The sequence below is a fragment of the Mustela nigripes genome, chromosome 11 (genome assembly GCF_022355385.1).
Source record: "Mustela nigripes isolate SB6536 chromosome 11, MUSNIG.SB6536, whole genome shotgun sequence".
Lineage (NCBI taxonomy): Eukaryota > Metazoa > Chordata > Mammalia > Carnivora > Mustelidae > Mustela > Mustela nigripes.
Window position 1 is genome coordinate 6,780,878 of NC_081567.1, and position 16,337 is coordinate 6,797,214.

The following is a 16,337-nucleotide window of genomic DNA, read 5'->3' on the forward strand; positions in this document are numbered from 1 at the left end:
TAGGTCAGTGCCGACCCACATTTCTGCGAACTAGCAAATGTCTCATCAACATTTGAACCTTATAGAACGTTTAGTCAGAAAACTGTGGCTAAGTGAGGGAGAAAAGTAGGAGGACCAAAAATGGCCAGAAAGGACCCACTCTTTGTGCCCTGTGTTTCAAGATATTACCACTAAAGATTGTTAACGCTCGTGTTATATTTTCCACAACTCAAGGAGATTGTGATGCTCTGGTGCTGTTCCTTGGACTGGAGAAAATTAAATGGTGAGCCAGACTTGAATCATGGACCGGAAGTTACCCACTTCCATAGATAAGGAAGACTAGGAAGCCGGGTTGTAATTCTGGCTCTGCTACTCTTAGCTGTGTGACATTAGGCAAGTCATTGACTTTCTAGGTGTTTGGTTTCCCCCTCTTTAAATGAAAGGGATTGGACCAGGTGATTTTAAGGACCCTTTTATGACTCCTTGTGACGTGGAATAGCAGAGGTCATACTTTCTCTTCGTTAGCTTCTCTGCAGTTACCTACTCTGTAGTTGAACACTGAACATCACACGTGCTGGGACAGGAAAGAGAGGCCCCGGGCCCTTCTTGGAGGGGAGGCCCAGAGCAGAGCTGGTTTTACTCACAGCTCCTTTCTCCTCCCTCAGCTCTCCCTGCCACCCATGTTCCTGCCCCTCATCACGAGGGGAGTCCCAGAGACCAGGCGATGGCATCTGCACTATTCACAGCAGATTCCCAGGTGAGCGGTGGGCCCCTCTGCCTTCCTGAGACCCTCGTGTCTGCCTCTCTTCCTGGAGCTCTTTTAGCTCCCTCCACCCCGGACACCATCTTGATGCCCCTTCCCACAGAGTGGCCCCAGTCCCGCCCTCCCCATCCACCAGAACCTGGCATGATCACCTTTTCTTTCCCAGCATCCTGTAGGTTTACAGTCAGCTCTGTCCCTGACTCCCAAGTTTGGGTGACGGGATTGTCCCTGAGCTTTGGGAGAACTGAGTGTGGGGATCTCGTATTATTTCAGGCAATGGTGAAGATCGAGGACATGGCCGTGTCCCTCATCCTGGAGGAATGGGGATGTCAGAACCTGGCCCGGAGGAATCTCAATAGGGACAACAGGCAGGAGAATTATGGGAACGTGTTTTCCCAGGGTAAGACTGATGCAGGATTATTGTCTAAGATTGTTTTGCATCTTCTTTTTTTCGTTAGTTGTGGGATTTCTGATGTGTTCACTTCAGAGTTGACAAGGATTGAGAGGCTACTGAGCCCCTTTTCTTCAGGCTAGATAGAGCGGGAGCACATTTGTGTTCGCTTAACCCTCAGAGCCTGAAACCGTGAGTCCCTGATTCCAAGTGGATTTTTTTACTTTTAGGTAGTTTTTGCTGTTCGAAATCAGAAATACTCTTTTAAGTTCTGAGTTCTCACCTCTTCAGCCATTCTTCTCCAGTCCCCATCAGTTGTAGCGTAGGCGCCTCTGTCAAGGGGATGGATTCTGTATTTCCTATTCTAGAGGTCCGAGTGAGACCTAATCATCATCAGTCTAATCCTAACCTAGGACCGCATTCTTGGACTTAACAGTCATCCTTCCGTGGGCTTTCTGTCTTCTTCCATCCCATGAGCACTGCTCCCAGGCAGCTTTGTGTTAACTCATGACTTGTCCCTTACAATTAAGATTCCCCATTTCCAAACCTAATGGTGATCTTCTGCGGAGAAGTCTGCTCCTGGACGTGTAGTAAGAACAAAAACAAGCTCTCAGAGGCATCAACCATATAAGACAAGGTGACACAACTGACACACATTCCCATTTGTCCCCTTCCCTCTATCCCCGGAAGATCGTACTGCAAAGCAGCTCTCAAATGAGTTGTGTCATGGGATAGCCACAGTGAGACTTCCGCCCGGGAGGACAGAGGGAGGGTGAGTGAAGGGAGCTGAAGAAAGAAAGTTACTAAAGAAGCCTCAGGTTTTATTTTGAACCATAGACCTAATCGAGTGGTGGTTTCTTGGTACTTGCTCTTTGAACCAGATTCTGAAAATTAAGCCCAAGAACTGATCTGTGTTTCTGAGCTGGGTATTACCTACCCCATGATAACTTCAAAAAGCAAACACTAGTTGCAGACGGTCTGGGAATTATCCCAGTAACCAAGGACTTTGGCTTGGAATTCAAAAGAAGTGGACAGATTTCCTTCTCTTATGACTGGTTCGGTATTTCTAGTGATTTCATCACTAAAGTCAGGGCGTAGGTACTACTCAGCTTTCCGTGGTTGCATTCAGGGGCCTCTGTGGGGTAGTGCAGGCCCGCCTAGAAAGGGCTCTTAAAGCCTGCTAAACAAAGAATAGAATTGTAGTAACTTGAGTTTTTTCCTAGATAAATGTGAACGGCTATAAAATAGTGCATGTGCATTGGACAGTTTTCATTCTCAATTTAAAAATAACAGATTGAATCTAACTGCAATAAAGATGTACTTCAGTGTTTTAATGTGCTGGTTTAATGACGGGATCAGCTTTGCACTTGTAAAATTTGGGTTTTTTACATCATCTCCTTCGTGGGCCATATCCAGAATTGTTTCCAGTTTCTTTTCTGTTCTCGGGTGTTCTCCCTGGTCTGTCAGTGAAGGTTTTAGTTACGTTTACTAATGCCCCAGTCAGCTGCTTCCTCACCCTCATCTGTGACAATGGAGCGCTGGCAGCTCTGTGCTACTCTTGCTGGAAGAGAGAAATTCCTGTGTCTGAAGACCGCTGTAACTTGCCAAGGCCAGAGCTCCTGTGCTGTCCACTCACTGTGGACTTGTTAAAAATCTCACAGAACCAGAGTATTCACTTTTCCTTTATTAACTATGTATATGTCTTCCTTTGTGGGCTAGTACCACTTACCGTTTCTACGAGGGACCTCTCTATTCCCTTTGTTCAAACTCATACTTAATATTAGAAACAGAACATGATGTTTTGTTTTGTTTTGTTTTGTTTTTTAAGATTTTATTTATTTGACAGAGATCACAAATAGGCAGAGAGGCAGATAGAGAGAGAGGGAAGCAGGCTCCCCGCTGAGCAGAGAGCCCGATGCAGGGCTCGATCCCAGGACCCTGGGACCATGACCTGAGCCGAAAGCAGAGGCTTTAACCCACTGAGCCACCCAGGTGCCCCACATGATGTTTTTTTTTTAATGTATATTCCTTATATTAATTACTGGATGATCAAATCCTACAACTGTGAATTGTGACCCCTTATGTTACTTTGTTCCTCTCCCTTCCTTCCCTAACTTGTTCTGCTCCCTCTGGTCTCCCCCCGCCCCCCTCCCATGTGTGCATTCCCACCCTCTCCCAGTGCTCCCTCTGCTGTCCTCCCATTCAGCCCGCCCTCTCCTTCCCTAACTCTGCTCCCTTTTGTCCCGATTCATTCCCCTGTTTTTCTCCGATTTCATCTCCGATTAATACTGCAAGGTCATTTTGCAGGCAAGTAGAAGCTTCCGGGAAAACAGTGTCAGTTGATTAACCCACATATTCAAAAGAAAATGGTGCCATTTGTATTTTCTATTGTGTCAGGTTGTGAAAACAGGAGTGAGAATGAGGAGTCAACCTCAAAGGCTGAAGTTGCAGAAGACTCAGCGCCACGTGGGGAGACAACAGGAAGATTCCAGAAAGATTTTGGAGAGAAACGTGAACAGCAGGGCAGAACAGTAGAAAGGCAACAGAGAAACCCTGAGGAAAAAACTGGAAGAGAAAAAAAAGATTCAGGCCCAGCTACGGTCAAGGAAAAAAAACCCACCGCGGGCGAGAGAGGTCCAAGGGAGAAGGGTAAAGGTTTGGGAAGAAGTTTCAGCCTGAGTTCAAACTTTAACACCCCTGAAGAAGCTCCAACAGGAGCGAAGTCCCACAGATGTGATGAATGTGGTAAATGCTTCACGAGGAGTTCAAGCCTTATTCGCCATAAAATAATCCATACCGGGGAAAAGCCCTATGAATGTAGTGAGTGTGGGAAAGCCTTCAGCCTCAACTCCAACCTGGTCCTGCATCAGAGAATCCACACCGGAGAGAAACCTCATGAATGTAACGAGTGCGGCAAAGCCTTCAGTCACAGTTCGAATCTCATTCTCCATCAGCGGATCCACTCTGGGGAGAAGCCCTATGAATGTAACGAGTGTGGGAAGGCCTTCAGCCAGAGCTCAGACCTGACTAAGCATCAGAGGATCCACACGGGGGAGAAACCCTATGAATGTAGTGAGTGCGGGAAAGCTTTCAACCGAAACTCGTACCTTATTTTGCATCGGAGAATTCACACCCGAGAAAAGCCCTATAAGTGCACTAAGTGCGGCAAGGCCTTCACGCGGAGCTCGACCCTCACTCTGCATCACAGGATCCACACCAGAGAGCGGGCCTCCGAGTACAGCCCTGCCTCCCTCGATGCATTCGGCGCCTTCCTGAAAAGCTGTGTGTAGAGTGAGAGTTCCAGAATTCGTCAACAAGCCATTTCCCCCTTTTGTTTCCAAAAACTGCTTCAGAGATGTGTGCCCACGGAGGGGAAAAAAAAGAAGGCCTCAACAGATTAAAAGGAAAAAAACTCACACTTCAGGATCCTTGTAGTTCCATCAGCAGTGTTCCGCCTTTGCATCGTCTGGTGGGCGTGTAATCCTCCCACACGATCCCTGCAGGGAAAAGCTAGTCCTATGGAGAATCCACACACTCTTTCCACACAAGATAAAAGCACACATACAGTCAGACGTCCAGCTTTTCAGTAATGAGGATACCTTTAAGGCGCTCTCGGACTCAGCAACCACAACATAGAATCGAAAGATTAAGATTGGCTCCAGGAAAGCCATACTGGGGTTTTTTAAGCTGCTTTCCGCAAACAAGCCCTACTTGGCCAACATCTTGGTATACCTTATTTCTCAAAAAAAAAAAAAAAAAGAGGACTCGCTAAAATAAACTGCATTGGGACGTGCTGCTCAACCTAGTTATATATACACGTTAAGTTATATATATGATCACTGGTAGCCTGCCAAAGCTATAGAAATCTAGGACTGTGCTGATCGGTGTCAAACCAAAGATTTCTAGCTCTTCCTGAAAGAGGGTATGTGCACCAGTCTACAGTTCCAAAGGACCGCAACAAATGTAGATGGTTCTATCCTCATCGCTGAGATAAATCCTCCTGAAACGGCAACAATGATTCGAAACCCTTCTCCCCCTGCTTGAAATCCCGAAAGCACTGTCGCACTCCAAAATGCATTTCTCCACAAGTTAGCGCTTGATTGATCATAGACTGTCTTATACTTCTCTGTTGTCTCGTGTATGCGGGTTTTCATCACGCCCCCTCCCCAGAGAGATGCTTCGATTGTCAGGGGATCCGTCTGTATCCTGACAGCACTGGACACGGTGCTGAACACGTAAGAGGCACTCGTTCCACCTGACTTCCAGCAGGACTTCTACGCTTCCGGTGAAGTCCTTTGTCAATCGTGAGTACCTGAAGTAGGGTAGCCTGGCCCAGCTTGTGAAGCCGACCTTCGGAGTGCGAGCATGCTACAGCTCTAAGGTCTGACTCTCCTTTTGTCCTGACTAGAAGAAAGCCGCTGGCTAGCTGCCTGCATAGACTCTTCTACACACAGATCTGTGAATAAATACCATGGAATGTCAGAAACGACTCTCTTGTCATCATCTTCAGAAAAATAGCAACTGTTCCTAAGGCCGTGTCCTGATACCTTTCTGGGGCAAAAATATCTTAGCCAGAATTCTCTTCAGTCAGCTGATGGACAACGTGATCATTTAGGCACTTTCTGAATCCTTTGTAACTAAATAATACAGTGCAAAAGATGTGATTTTTTTTTTTTTATTGCTTTTCAGAACAAGGAAAGGTGTGGAGTGCGTTTTTCCACCCCCATACTTTCCAGAAGCTTTGCAAAGGTATTTGATGCCGTTAGCTGGCAATTACTGTGTTCATTGCTCCGAGTTCACTGACAAGCGACAAGCTGAGATGTGGTTGGTCATCTCACACCTGGACTGCACAGGGTCTTCTCTGTTTCTCATCCCTGAAGGCAGAAGGTGGGGGGAAAGCAGGAAGAAGCAACACGCCCCCTAGAAACTAATGACAGACTGTTTTCGGGTACACACCCGGGGGAGCCAGGAATCATGGGCGACGTAGGCAGCCCTCAGGGCCTTGGGTGGAGAGGTCTCTGCTCTTGAGAGTGTGTAGATGGTGGTGGACAGCCCCGCAGGAACTTAGAAGCAGACCAAGAGCAGACCCGAAGACTCTGCCCCTAACCGGAGAGCACCAGGTAGAGTTTGAGTTTATCCCTCAAGAAACAACGAAAACTCACCCTCCACCAGCTGTTCGCCGACCGACCACTCGAGCCCAGCGGCCTGCTGGGCTTTAGGGGGAGCCAGCGAGTGGGGGCAGCTGGGGCCTCAGCTGCAGACCAGACTTCCATTCTGCGCAGCAGCGAGTCTCTGGCCTCTCTCTGTGACTGGGACCATCCACGACCTTCCTGGAGCTCCGGAGCCGGTCCGCCAGCGTTGCCTGCGGAGGCGTCCAGGAGGTCCGGCGGCGGCGGAGGAAAAGCTCTGAAGGTGTGCTGCGGCCAGTGAGCCGCCGCGGAGGGCTCGCTCGCCACCGCCGACACTCGCCCCCGGGAAGCCCTGAGAGCTCTGAGGCGCCTCGGCCCCGGGGACCGCGCACAGCGCCGACTGTTCTGGAGAGGCAGCGAGCCCCGCCTGTGGCTGCTTCCACGTGGGCCTCTCCGGAGCCGCAGCCGCGCGCTGGCCTCACGCAGCCCTCGGCTGTGTTTTAGAAAGTCCAGCGCCACCTGCGCCTCGCGTTTCTGTCCCGCGCGCCAGCCACGAGGTGGTCCCCAGGGTTGCCCGGGGTCTGTGGCCGGCGCCCTCCCTTCAAGCAGCCACCCGAAAACGCGCTCTTTGAAGAAGCCAGGCTCCGGCTGCTCGTGAAAACCCGTTCACGTCGCGTCCATTCCTCGGCTGCCCAGTGCGAAGCGTAACTGGGTCATGGTCAGACGGGCTCGCCTCGGCTCCTCAGCGCCGGGATGTTCAGAAGCGCGTGACCGGCTGCAGTGTGTTCACAGCTGAAGAACTCCGTAGTTAACCATTAGCATGCTCGTTGACCTAATGGAAGTTTTTGAAGGTTCTTCAGAATATGCCTTATGAAAGAAGCCTTGCCAGGACAAGAAGTGCAGTTCTTCAGATTGCGGGGAATTTGTTTCTTCTGCTCCGGCCTGGCAGGCAAAGCGACAGCCTGAGACTACAGACCTCTGAGGCATCCTGATTAGTAAGAACCTTAGTATTCAATCAAAGGCATAAAAGTGAGACTGTGCAAAATTTGTACAGAGAGTTCGCCGTGTTTGACGTGTGTGACAGTTGACATCTCACATACATCAGAGAATTCATTCCAGAAAGGAACCTCATGAATGCGATTCATGTGGCAAAGCCTTCCATGCGGTCTCAGCCCTTAGCATCAGAAAGCTTACGCTGTAAATAAACTTTATTAATATTGTATGTGAGGGAAACTTTCACGTATACCACTCGTTGCTTCGGACAGAAAATGAATTCCGTCAGTCTGTTCCAATCATGTGATGACTTTCAGAAACACTGCAGAGGAAGCTCGATCTTAACCCCAGAGGATCCACAGAAGAAGAAAAAGAAGAAGAAAAAAAAGTGGGGAAATGCTAAAAAGAAGGCAAAAATTGTTCATGCTGAGTACTTCTGTATATTTTGTATGACCACAATGTCTGTGTCTGTGTTTTGTACCTCTGGCCCCGGTTGTTACTCTGTATATTCCCTGTAGACAGATAATGTATTTTATTTTAATCTATTTGACAGAACACATCACTCCAAAAGAGCAAAGTTTTGGAGTGAGTAGTGAAGGGGGTGGTGGTGGGCATAGACAGAAAGTCCATTTACAGACCTGAAGTGGGGGAATATGAGAGAAAACCTTCATAGTTTGGTGCTTACCAAATCTGGAGAGGAAATTAGGAAGTTTCCTTAGGAGAGACAGGTTAATAGGGCCCTCAAGTGGAACAGTTCCTAGAAACATACAGCTTCTTGGGTGTTTTCTCTTCAAAGCCAGAAAGCAGACCCCTTAGCTGCCAGCTCACCATTCCAGGCAAAGAAAATGGGTTCTCTGAGCTTCCGGGGGGGAGAGGGGCTTCTCCATGAATTGAGAATGGAGAGTGCCCTGGAAAGGCCAGTGGGACCACTTAACCTGACCAGTCAGTGGAAACCATAGTCCTGCTTCCCCTACTAACTCATCTTCATGCTTAGGAAATTTGGGATAGCAAAGCAGCAAGATGGGCCCTTTCCTGGAAAATGGGCATGGATACATCCACTTCCTGGCATGGCAGGAAGTTATTCTGACAAGGCTGGAGAAGCATTTTTATATTCCCTTTGGCTGCGCTCCTGTGTACCTTCCCTGCCCCCAACTTTCTTCCCTGGGTTGTTCCTTCCCCACGACTGTTGAAAGGCTTTTGAAGATTTGTAGCTGTGAAGGAATTTTTTCCTCCTTTTTATCCTAGAGTTGATCGCCTTTTCTTCCAGGGTCTGGTCACCCTGAAGTCCTCATCAGAAGCTAGCTAGCCAGGTTCATCCTACCATACTCATGAAACATTCGTTACGCGAATTGGAGTAACAGTATTAAAACGTAGTCAGACAGTGACAGCAATACTTACCAGGGGGGCCATGGTTTTGTGTGTCCCACTCTGAGCAACTTCTCAGAAATATTTATGAGGGGGCTGGGTTCCCCATCTGGGAAACCAAATGAAGGTCTGCAGATTGCAAAGTGAAATGTAGAATCAGAGAAGAGGAAATTAAGTGGTATAAATAGATCTTTTTATAGAAGTTAGAGTAGATTTTTATTTCAACTACTACTGGAGAATTCAATAAACATTATTTGAAAAGCTTTCCTAACATAGGTTTAGGTTTTGTTTTTAGAATGGACACACTACTGTACATTTAAAAGCAGTTACTTATTTTGCTACTCAAATTAATTTTTTATTCTATCTGAAGATGAAATTATCTGTTTTACTTTTCAAAGCTTTGTAAAACAAACTTGAAGTTCTAGGGAGGCTAAGCCATCTCCAATTCTGCAGGTCACACAAAAGTTGGAGAAACACTTCGAACGTCTCATCCGACAGAATGTCTTAACGTGAGAACATAGTTTTCATATTGTCTGGTCCTGTTTTCACAGCGGATACCACAAACCTCATGTTTTTCTCTTTATCCTGAAACAGTGAAAGGTAAGGAGAGTCATTAGGTTGACTTCTAAGCATTGTTATTTCAACAGCTTTAAAAGAAATGTCTTTAAGATTTCTCCCCTCCATTAAAGAATCATGCCTCATCTAAGAGTTACACAGTGGTCAGCAGAGCTAATTGGTCCTAAAGTGAAACTTTCTCCCTTCCACAAGCACTCATTAAACAGTGAGGCTGAGTGTTTTAAGGTACTGGGGGGGGGGAAAAAAATGAGACCTGTGAGTGAAAGGTGGCATTAAAACTCGGATTTCATTCCGGTTTCAGATTTGGGTTTTAAGTTCCTTGGGTCCAGGGAAGGGATTAGACAGTTGCAGGCGCCCCCACTCAGGTGGGTCTGTGCTCGCTTGCCTTCCCCCTCACCTTAACCTCAACAGTTTAGGTAAGGTTTCTTTCTGCCCTAGCAAGGACAAAGCATGTTAGGCTTAGAGCTGCTTCTGCTAGTAGCCGGGGTTCTTCCGTGAGATCAAATAGATGGGGGGAGGGGGGACAGTGGACGGTGATTGTGCAGGAAAATCTTGGTCTAAAAATAATATGAGTTTAAGGGGGGGGTACGTTGCAAGGAAAATCAGCGATTATTTTAAAAGGAACATATGTATTTTTATTAACTTGTAGTTAAATATAGATTATTACAACCAGGTCGACATGATAAGCCTAAATCTATATAGAGAGCTAACTCAGGCATTGTCTTGTTTATCTGTAGACTGGGTAAGACAAACCTTTCCTGTGTTGTCAGTCCCTAGTTTCTTAGTTTAGAATAAATTAGACCAAAAGAAGAAACTCGTCTTTGTATACCTGCGAATTAAGTTATTACTGTTGAAACCTGGCCTTTCATTTCACTAGTTGTAGAAGAGTCCAGATGCTTGGTAGATGTTCAGTAGGTGATTTTTAAATTGAATCTGTTCATTTAAAATCCTCATTAACCTTTCTAGGAAGGCTGCTTTGAGTAATTAATGGAATCTTAGAGGAAAAGTGGTTTGTTTTTTAAAAAGCTAGGGGACTCCTCTATTGGAAATAATTTGAAAACTTGATGGAGGACTAAAGTTTCCATCACGAGAAATGGGAGCAAATTACCATTTACATGCCTTTATAGTCAATGGTCCATTTTAGGAGGCTGGTGGTGTCTGACAAATGTTAGAGCAGATGGGGAAGGAAATTGTGGGGAATTGTAATAAATATCTCTTTATGTCGTTTCTCTTCTGGGTCATGGTAAAACAATAAATTATCACCTCTAGGTGGCAATGTTGGTGGCTTTTGTTTTTTCTCACTCTTGGTTGCATAAATGCTCACATTTTGGATGAGGCAAAAAAAAAAAAAAAAAAAAAAAAAACCCACATAATTTCAAAGGTAAAAACTGGAACTGTGACCCACAGGCCCTCCTCGCGCAATGAACATGTTCTCCTTCCTGTGAGCTTCCAAGTTCTAGGTAGCTTCTTGGAAAGGGGCAGCCAGATCAAAAAACCGTGGAGTAAAGTAGCTTTCAGTGATTCCCCCCCAAATACAATCTTCTCAGAAGATGGAACCGTTAAAGTAAAACCTTTGACCGATTTATGAAACTCAGAAAAAAACAGAACACCCTAGTAGTCAGCCTGTGATCTGATAGTTCAAACTTGGACACTGACCTCTCACCCAATAACCTGGTTTTGTTATTGCATAATATAGTGAAACAAACTCTGATTGTTTTTGTTACTTTGTCTCATTTATTTTTTTTTTAAAGATTTTATTTATTTATTTGACAGAGAGAGATCACAAGTAGGCAGAGAGGCAGGCAGAGAGAGAGGAGGAAGCAGGCTCCCTGCTGAGCAGAGAGCCCGATGCGGGACTCGATCCCGGGACCCCGAGATCATGACCTGAGCCGAAGGCAGCGGCTTAACCCACTGAGCCACCCAGGCGCCCTCTTTGTCTCATTTAAATAAATGATTTATTCGCCCTATTTAGAGACCAGAATCAAGGCACAAAGTGTTCTATCTGCTTTGGTTTCAGGGTCCTGAAGGAATAATAACTCTTCCCTGCTTGCTTTCCAGGGCATTAGTGGAATAAACAATTATTTTTAACTTGAAGTAAGTAAAAGATGGCACGTTGGGGGAGGTTATTTTTCTGCGTTGATCTTCACAGTTCAGGGGAAGTTCACCTTTTCCTGGGCCACTGGCCTGGCCTGGGCCCCCCAGAAAGCAGAAACTAAAGTGAGGGCTTGTGTGCCTTAGGAAGTGATTCCAGAGAACCAAATTGAGGGACAGGGCAGGCAGAAATGGGGAAAAATCTAACACGTTCTTGAACTTGGTCACTGCTGTGGAGGATGGGGTCGGTGGCAGATTCTGGCCCTGAGCTGATAAAATCAGTTTGGGGTCCCAGCTTCCCCGCATGCCAGGGCAGGGCAGAGCGGCTGGACTCCTCCAGGAACCGGTTTAAAAAAAAAAAAAAAAAAATCAGCCTTGGGCACAGAGAGGACAGTGCCTTAACTGCAGCCCTCAGGACACACAAAAGTCAAGGACTAGGGTTCCTTCCAGGAGCTTCAACTTTCCACTCTGTGCAGACCCACAGTCTCTGTGCAGTCAAACCTGGTGGCTGCCACCCCTGCCTCTATGCCTGGACCTTCCTCACAGCTGCCCGAGGGAAACATGCAGACGCGGGTTCCCGGTGCGGGGTGTCTCCCGATCGCCAAAGCCCCATGCCGATCATGGTCACTCTCTGCAGATGCCCCTCTGTGTTCCTTCCCAAGGGCCCAAGGTCCCTGGGACACGCCTTACCCGCTGGTCCTTCCTGCTCCCTGGAGCCCCTGGCCTTGCTCTCTGGTGCCTCCATGCCCCTCCTCACCCTGAATCACCTGTAGCCTTAAGGAGCAAGACAGTCTTTTGATGACCAAATTCCTTTCCCGAATGGACCATGACCACATCTCTCCACTGCCTAGCTCCCTTTTTTTTTTTTTAAGACTTCATTTATTTATTTGACAGAGATCACAAGTAGGCAGAGAGGCAGGCAGAGAGGGGGGGGAAGCAGGCTCCCTGCTGAGCAGAGAGCCTGACTCAGGACTCGATCCCAGAACCCTGAGATCATGACCTGAGCTGAAGGCAGAAGCTTAACCCACTGAGCCACTAAGGCGCCCCTGCCTAGCTCCCTCTTAAAGCTCCGGGAATTCAGCTCTTCCCCAACCACTTAAACCACGTCACAATAGATCACGGGTGTTCTTGACAGCATTTTCTCTCATCTCCATTCTCCCTTTTCTAGAACGTTTGGCCATTTCCTTGAAACTCTTGTCAGTGGCTTTGTCCTTCAGCCCCTCTCTCTCCTTCACTCACAAATGATAACCATGAATTTTCTCTAACCCACACAGTTTTGCAAAGATGGTTGCCTCGTTTTACAAGTGCAGAAACGAGCCCAGGACATGAAGCAGCTTACCAGATAAATGGCAGAGCTGGATTTTATTGTATTTCCTGTAAGTTTACTTACTTACTTTTAAGCAATCTCTACACCCAACGCGGGGCTTGAATTGACAACCTAAGGTCAAGAGTCGCAGGCTCCACTGAGGCGGGGAAGGCGCGCCCAGAGCCGGATCTTCGAGCGTGTGACTCTAGCAACAACCGGATTCTTTCCACTGCTTCATTGTCCCCTGTTCTCCTTTATGAGCTCAATTCTCCCTCCTTCATAAGTCACTTGCGTGATCCCACAGCTACGTTTATGGAGCAGCCTAGCACAGTGGTTAACTGTTCACAGGCATCAAGTGGACGATCGAATCCTTTACCCACCACGTACTCACTGTATCTTAGTTACCTCACTGCAAAATGGGCGCAGAGTTACTATAAGCATTAAATGAGCCATTATGTAAAGCATGGACAACCGTGCCTGACCTAAGTGTGCCAAAAATATTACCTGTTCGTACTTCCTCTGGGGCCTCTCAATCTTCTCGATGTTTATTTACCCCTCACTAAAGTCTCATTTTTTAAAAATGAAACATGCTGGCATGTCCTCCATCCCACGAGTCCCTGAAACACATGTAACCTTGAAATCAGGTCTTTGTGAAGTTGGGGACCCTAGCTCTGGGCCCATTTCAGTCCCAAATGTTAGGTACAAAATTTCACATGGCCTCTGGGCTTCTCTCAAGTTCCCCCCCCCCCACCCCCTCAGCTGATGTGTGTCCCTTTGCAATCCCAGATCCTCCAAGGAGCCGGATTTCCCCCAGAATAATGGAAATTGCTGCCCAGGCTTAAGCAGCCTTACTTGTCCTAAGCCACCCGAGTCCCTCTGCTAGTAGTCACCGCAGCCCCCAAGTCTAAAGCATGGCCTCCACTCCAGATTCTTGAGTCTCCCCTACCTGCATTATCTTAATATTGTGTGCCCGAAACTTGCTTCTGGATTCCACATTTTAAAAGAGAAACGATCCAAGTGCAGGATAAGGAAAGCAAACCACCTCGTCTGTCCAACAAAGGATTTCCCTAGTGAGGAGAAAACTCACTGGGAACTTGGTCTCTGCCCTCAAATATCTGAAGAGGGATGCGAGAGGGACTCGGTTTGCTCTGCATGAGTCCAAGACATAGGAACAAAAGTCCTTTTCAACAAACATTATTGTCAGGCCATGCACAAGGAATAAGAAAAGGAAAGAGGTACGTCAACGAGCAGGGCAGATAATGGAGGCAGCTCTCATGGCTCCCAGGACTCGGACAAATTAGAAAAAGGGACCCCTTGCTCAGGACACTTACTTGACTGCCTTGTGTTGGCAAGTTGTGATAACCATAAAGTTCACTGATCACTCCCTGATAAGGTGAATGGTGGCCCCGGGATGGTGCAGGGAGTTGCACAAGTGGGAGCAGCCTTTGTGGAAACCACAGGCAGAAGAAAGAACCTGGTGCAGAACCAGCCAGAGCTGCATCAATCCAGGCTTTGGGCTGGGGGACATCAGGGGACCCGCACAGGAAGGGATTTTGCATGAAGGAGGGCTGGGCCAGATGTCCTTCGTGATCTCCTTCTATTCTAAGAGAATGCAAATTTTTCCGGGTTCTTCCAAAAATGAGGGGAACAGCTTGCAACCTACTCTTGTAAAAGTCTTGGCAGGAAGCTTTACCCTCTCTTATTTTTTTTTTTAATCTTTTTATTTTTAAGATTTTTTTTTTTTTTTTTTTTTTTTGGAGAGAGCCAGCACAGGGACAAGTGGAGAGAGGGGCGGAGGGAGTGGGAGAGAGACTGTCAAGCAGACGCCCCTCTGAGCACGACCAGGTCTAGGGGCTCAGAGGTGGGACTCCATCTCATGACCCTGAGATCAGGATGTGAGCGGAAGTCGAGTTAGAGAGGCTTGGGGCACCTGGGTGGCTCAGTTGTTAAGGGTCTGCCTTCAGATGGGGTCATGATCCCAAGGTCCTGGGATTGAACCCCACATTCGGGCTCCCTGCTCACCAGAAGCCTGCTTCTCCCCCTCCCACTCCCCCTGCCTGTGTCCCCTCTTTCGTTCTTTCTGTCAAATAAATAAATAAAATCTTTAAAAAGAGAGAGAGAGAGAGGCTTAACCAACCAAGCCACCCAGGCATCCCTAACCTCTCTTAATAAGGAAAAGGCAGGGGCTCTCACCAGAGAGGGCAGAACTAAAAACAAGGGTCTGTGACAGGTGGAGCCACATCTCTATCCCTGGGGAAGGGGGGAAGAGGGTAACATTAAACTAGAGAGAAGATCAGAAACAATATAAGAATGTTGAAGATTACAAATCTCTTACTGTCGGGGTAGTCAGTTACACAGCTGGTTCACTTTCATGTGATCCAAATGCTTTAAAGTTGTCAGAGAATGTGCAGCACCTGGCTGGCTCAGTTGGTAGAGCTTACAACTCTTGACCTCAAGGTTGTGACTTTGAACCCCACACTGCTGGTAGGGATTTCTTAAAGTTGTCAGAGGAGGTAGTGTTTTGTCTGTCTTCCAGGTAATCAAGTTGCAGATCTAAATTTCCCAAGGCTCACTAGCCACAGGGCTCTAGCTGTAAGCTACGGGTTGTCTAACTACATCACTCTGCTTGTATTCTCTTTTCCTTTAATTTTCTTTTTTTTTTTTCTTTCTTAATATTTAAATTTTTTTAAGTAATCTCTGCACCCAACATGGAGCTCAAACTCACAACCCTGAGATCGAGCATTGCATGCTCTTCCAACCGAGACAGCCAAGCATCCCTCCTTTCATTTATTTAGCTGAATGAATGTCTTTGCAGCTCCCCAACATGTGGTACATGCGGACTCCTTTTGGGAAATAAAAAAGCAAGTTTTCACAGCTGTCCTTGGTGAGAAGTTTGCCCGGCCCTGTTCTAGAAGAGGTCGAGGTACGATTACCCTCTACTGACCAAGCATAGTGACAGCAGCAAAAATAAGCAGGGCCAGAATGTGCAAGCAAGATCTAGAAAGCCACCATATGAGGGAGAAACATGACCACCACGCTGCTGGAAGGGGAAGGAGGAAGCTAGAGCCTACAGTAACCACTGGTAGATTTTTCCTTTCCAGACTTCAGCCACAAGAGATGCTTTTCTCTTTCTTTTTTCTTTTTTTTTTTTTAAGATTTTATTTATTTGCTTGACAGAGAGAGAGAGTAGGCAGAGAGGCAGGCAGAGAGAGAGGGGGAAGCAGGCTCCCTACTGAGCAGAGAGGTTGATGTGGGGCTCGATCCCAGAACCCTGAGACCATGATCTGAGCTGAAGGCAGAGGCTTAGCCCACTGAGCCACCCACATGCCCCTCTTTTTCTCTTTCAAGACAAAAGACAGTTTGGTAGCGTAGAGAAAGATGGGAATGTGGAGGTCATTTAGAAACTGTGGACCCCCCAAGGGCCTTAGATCAGTTCGAATATTTTACAGTCCAAGATGAGTGTATGTGCCACCAAAGCAAGCGTGTATGGTCCAAGATTCAGAAGCAACCTTCAGATAAGATCATGGAACGGTGTAGGAGATCGCTGGGACATCATAGTGTTCAAATATTTTGAAGGACTGACAAGAAGAATGACTGCATTTTGTGAGAGAACAAGGCCGATCAAGACCAGGTTCAAAACTGCTCTGAAGAGGAAATGCAGTTAAGACACCACAGTGAGCCACTAGGTGAGGTAGCTAATGGCTCATTTGCTTTCTTATGGTTGTACCATATGGTCATCGTTAT

The 16,337-nt window shown here is 47.0% G+C and overlaps 1 protein-coding gene across 7 annotated transcripts in view; it reads left to right on the forward strand.

Annotated features, from left to right (window-relative positions):
* Positions 1–10,472, forward strand: part of ZKSCAN1 (zinc finger with KRAB and SCAN domains 1) — a 50,107-nt gene extending 39,635 nt beyond the window's left edge. For 5 of the 7 annotated variants that reach the window (XM_059414488.1, XM_059414486.1, XM_059414489.1 and 2 more), the window contains 3 exons: positions 645–736; positions 1,016–1,142; positions 3,531–10,472. In XM_059414488.1, coding sequence (XP_059270471.1) covers positions 645–736; positions 1,016–1,142; positions 3,531–4,423 — 1,112 coding nt within the window. In that variant the 3' untranslated portion in view covers positions 4,424–10,472. Of the gene's footprint in view, positions 1–213; positions 263–644; positions 737–1,015; positions 1,143–3,530 lie in introns of all 7 variants that reach the window. The other 2 variants (XM_059414492.1, XM_059414491.1) reach the window with 2 other exon arrangements.
* Positions 10,473–16,337: the final 5,865 nt, after the last annotated feature.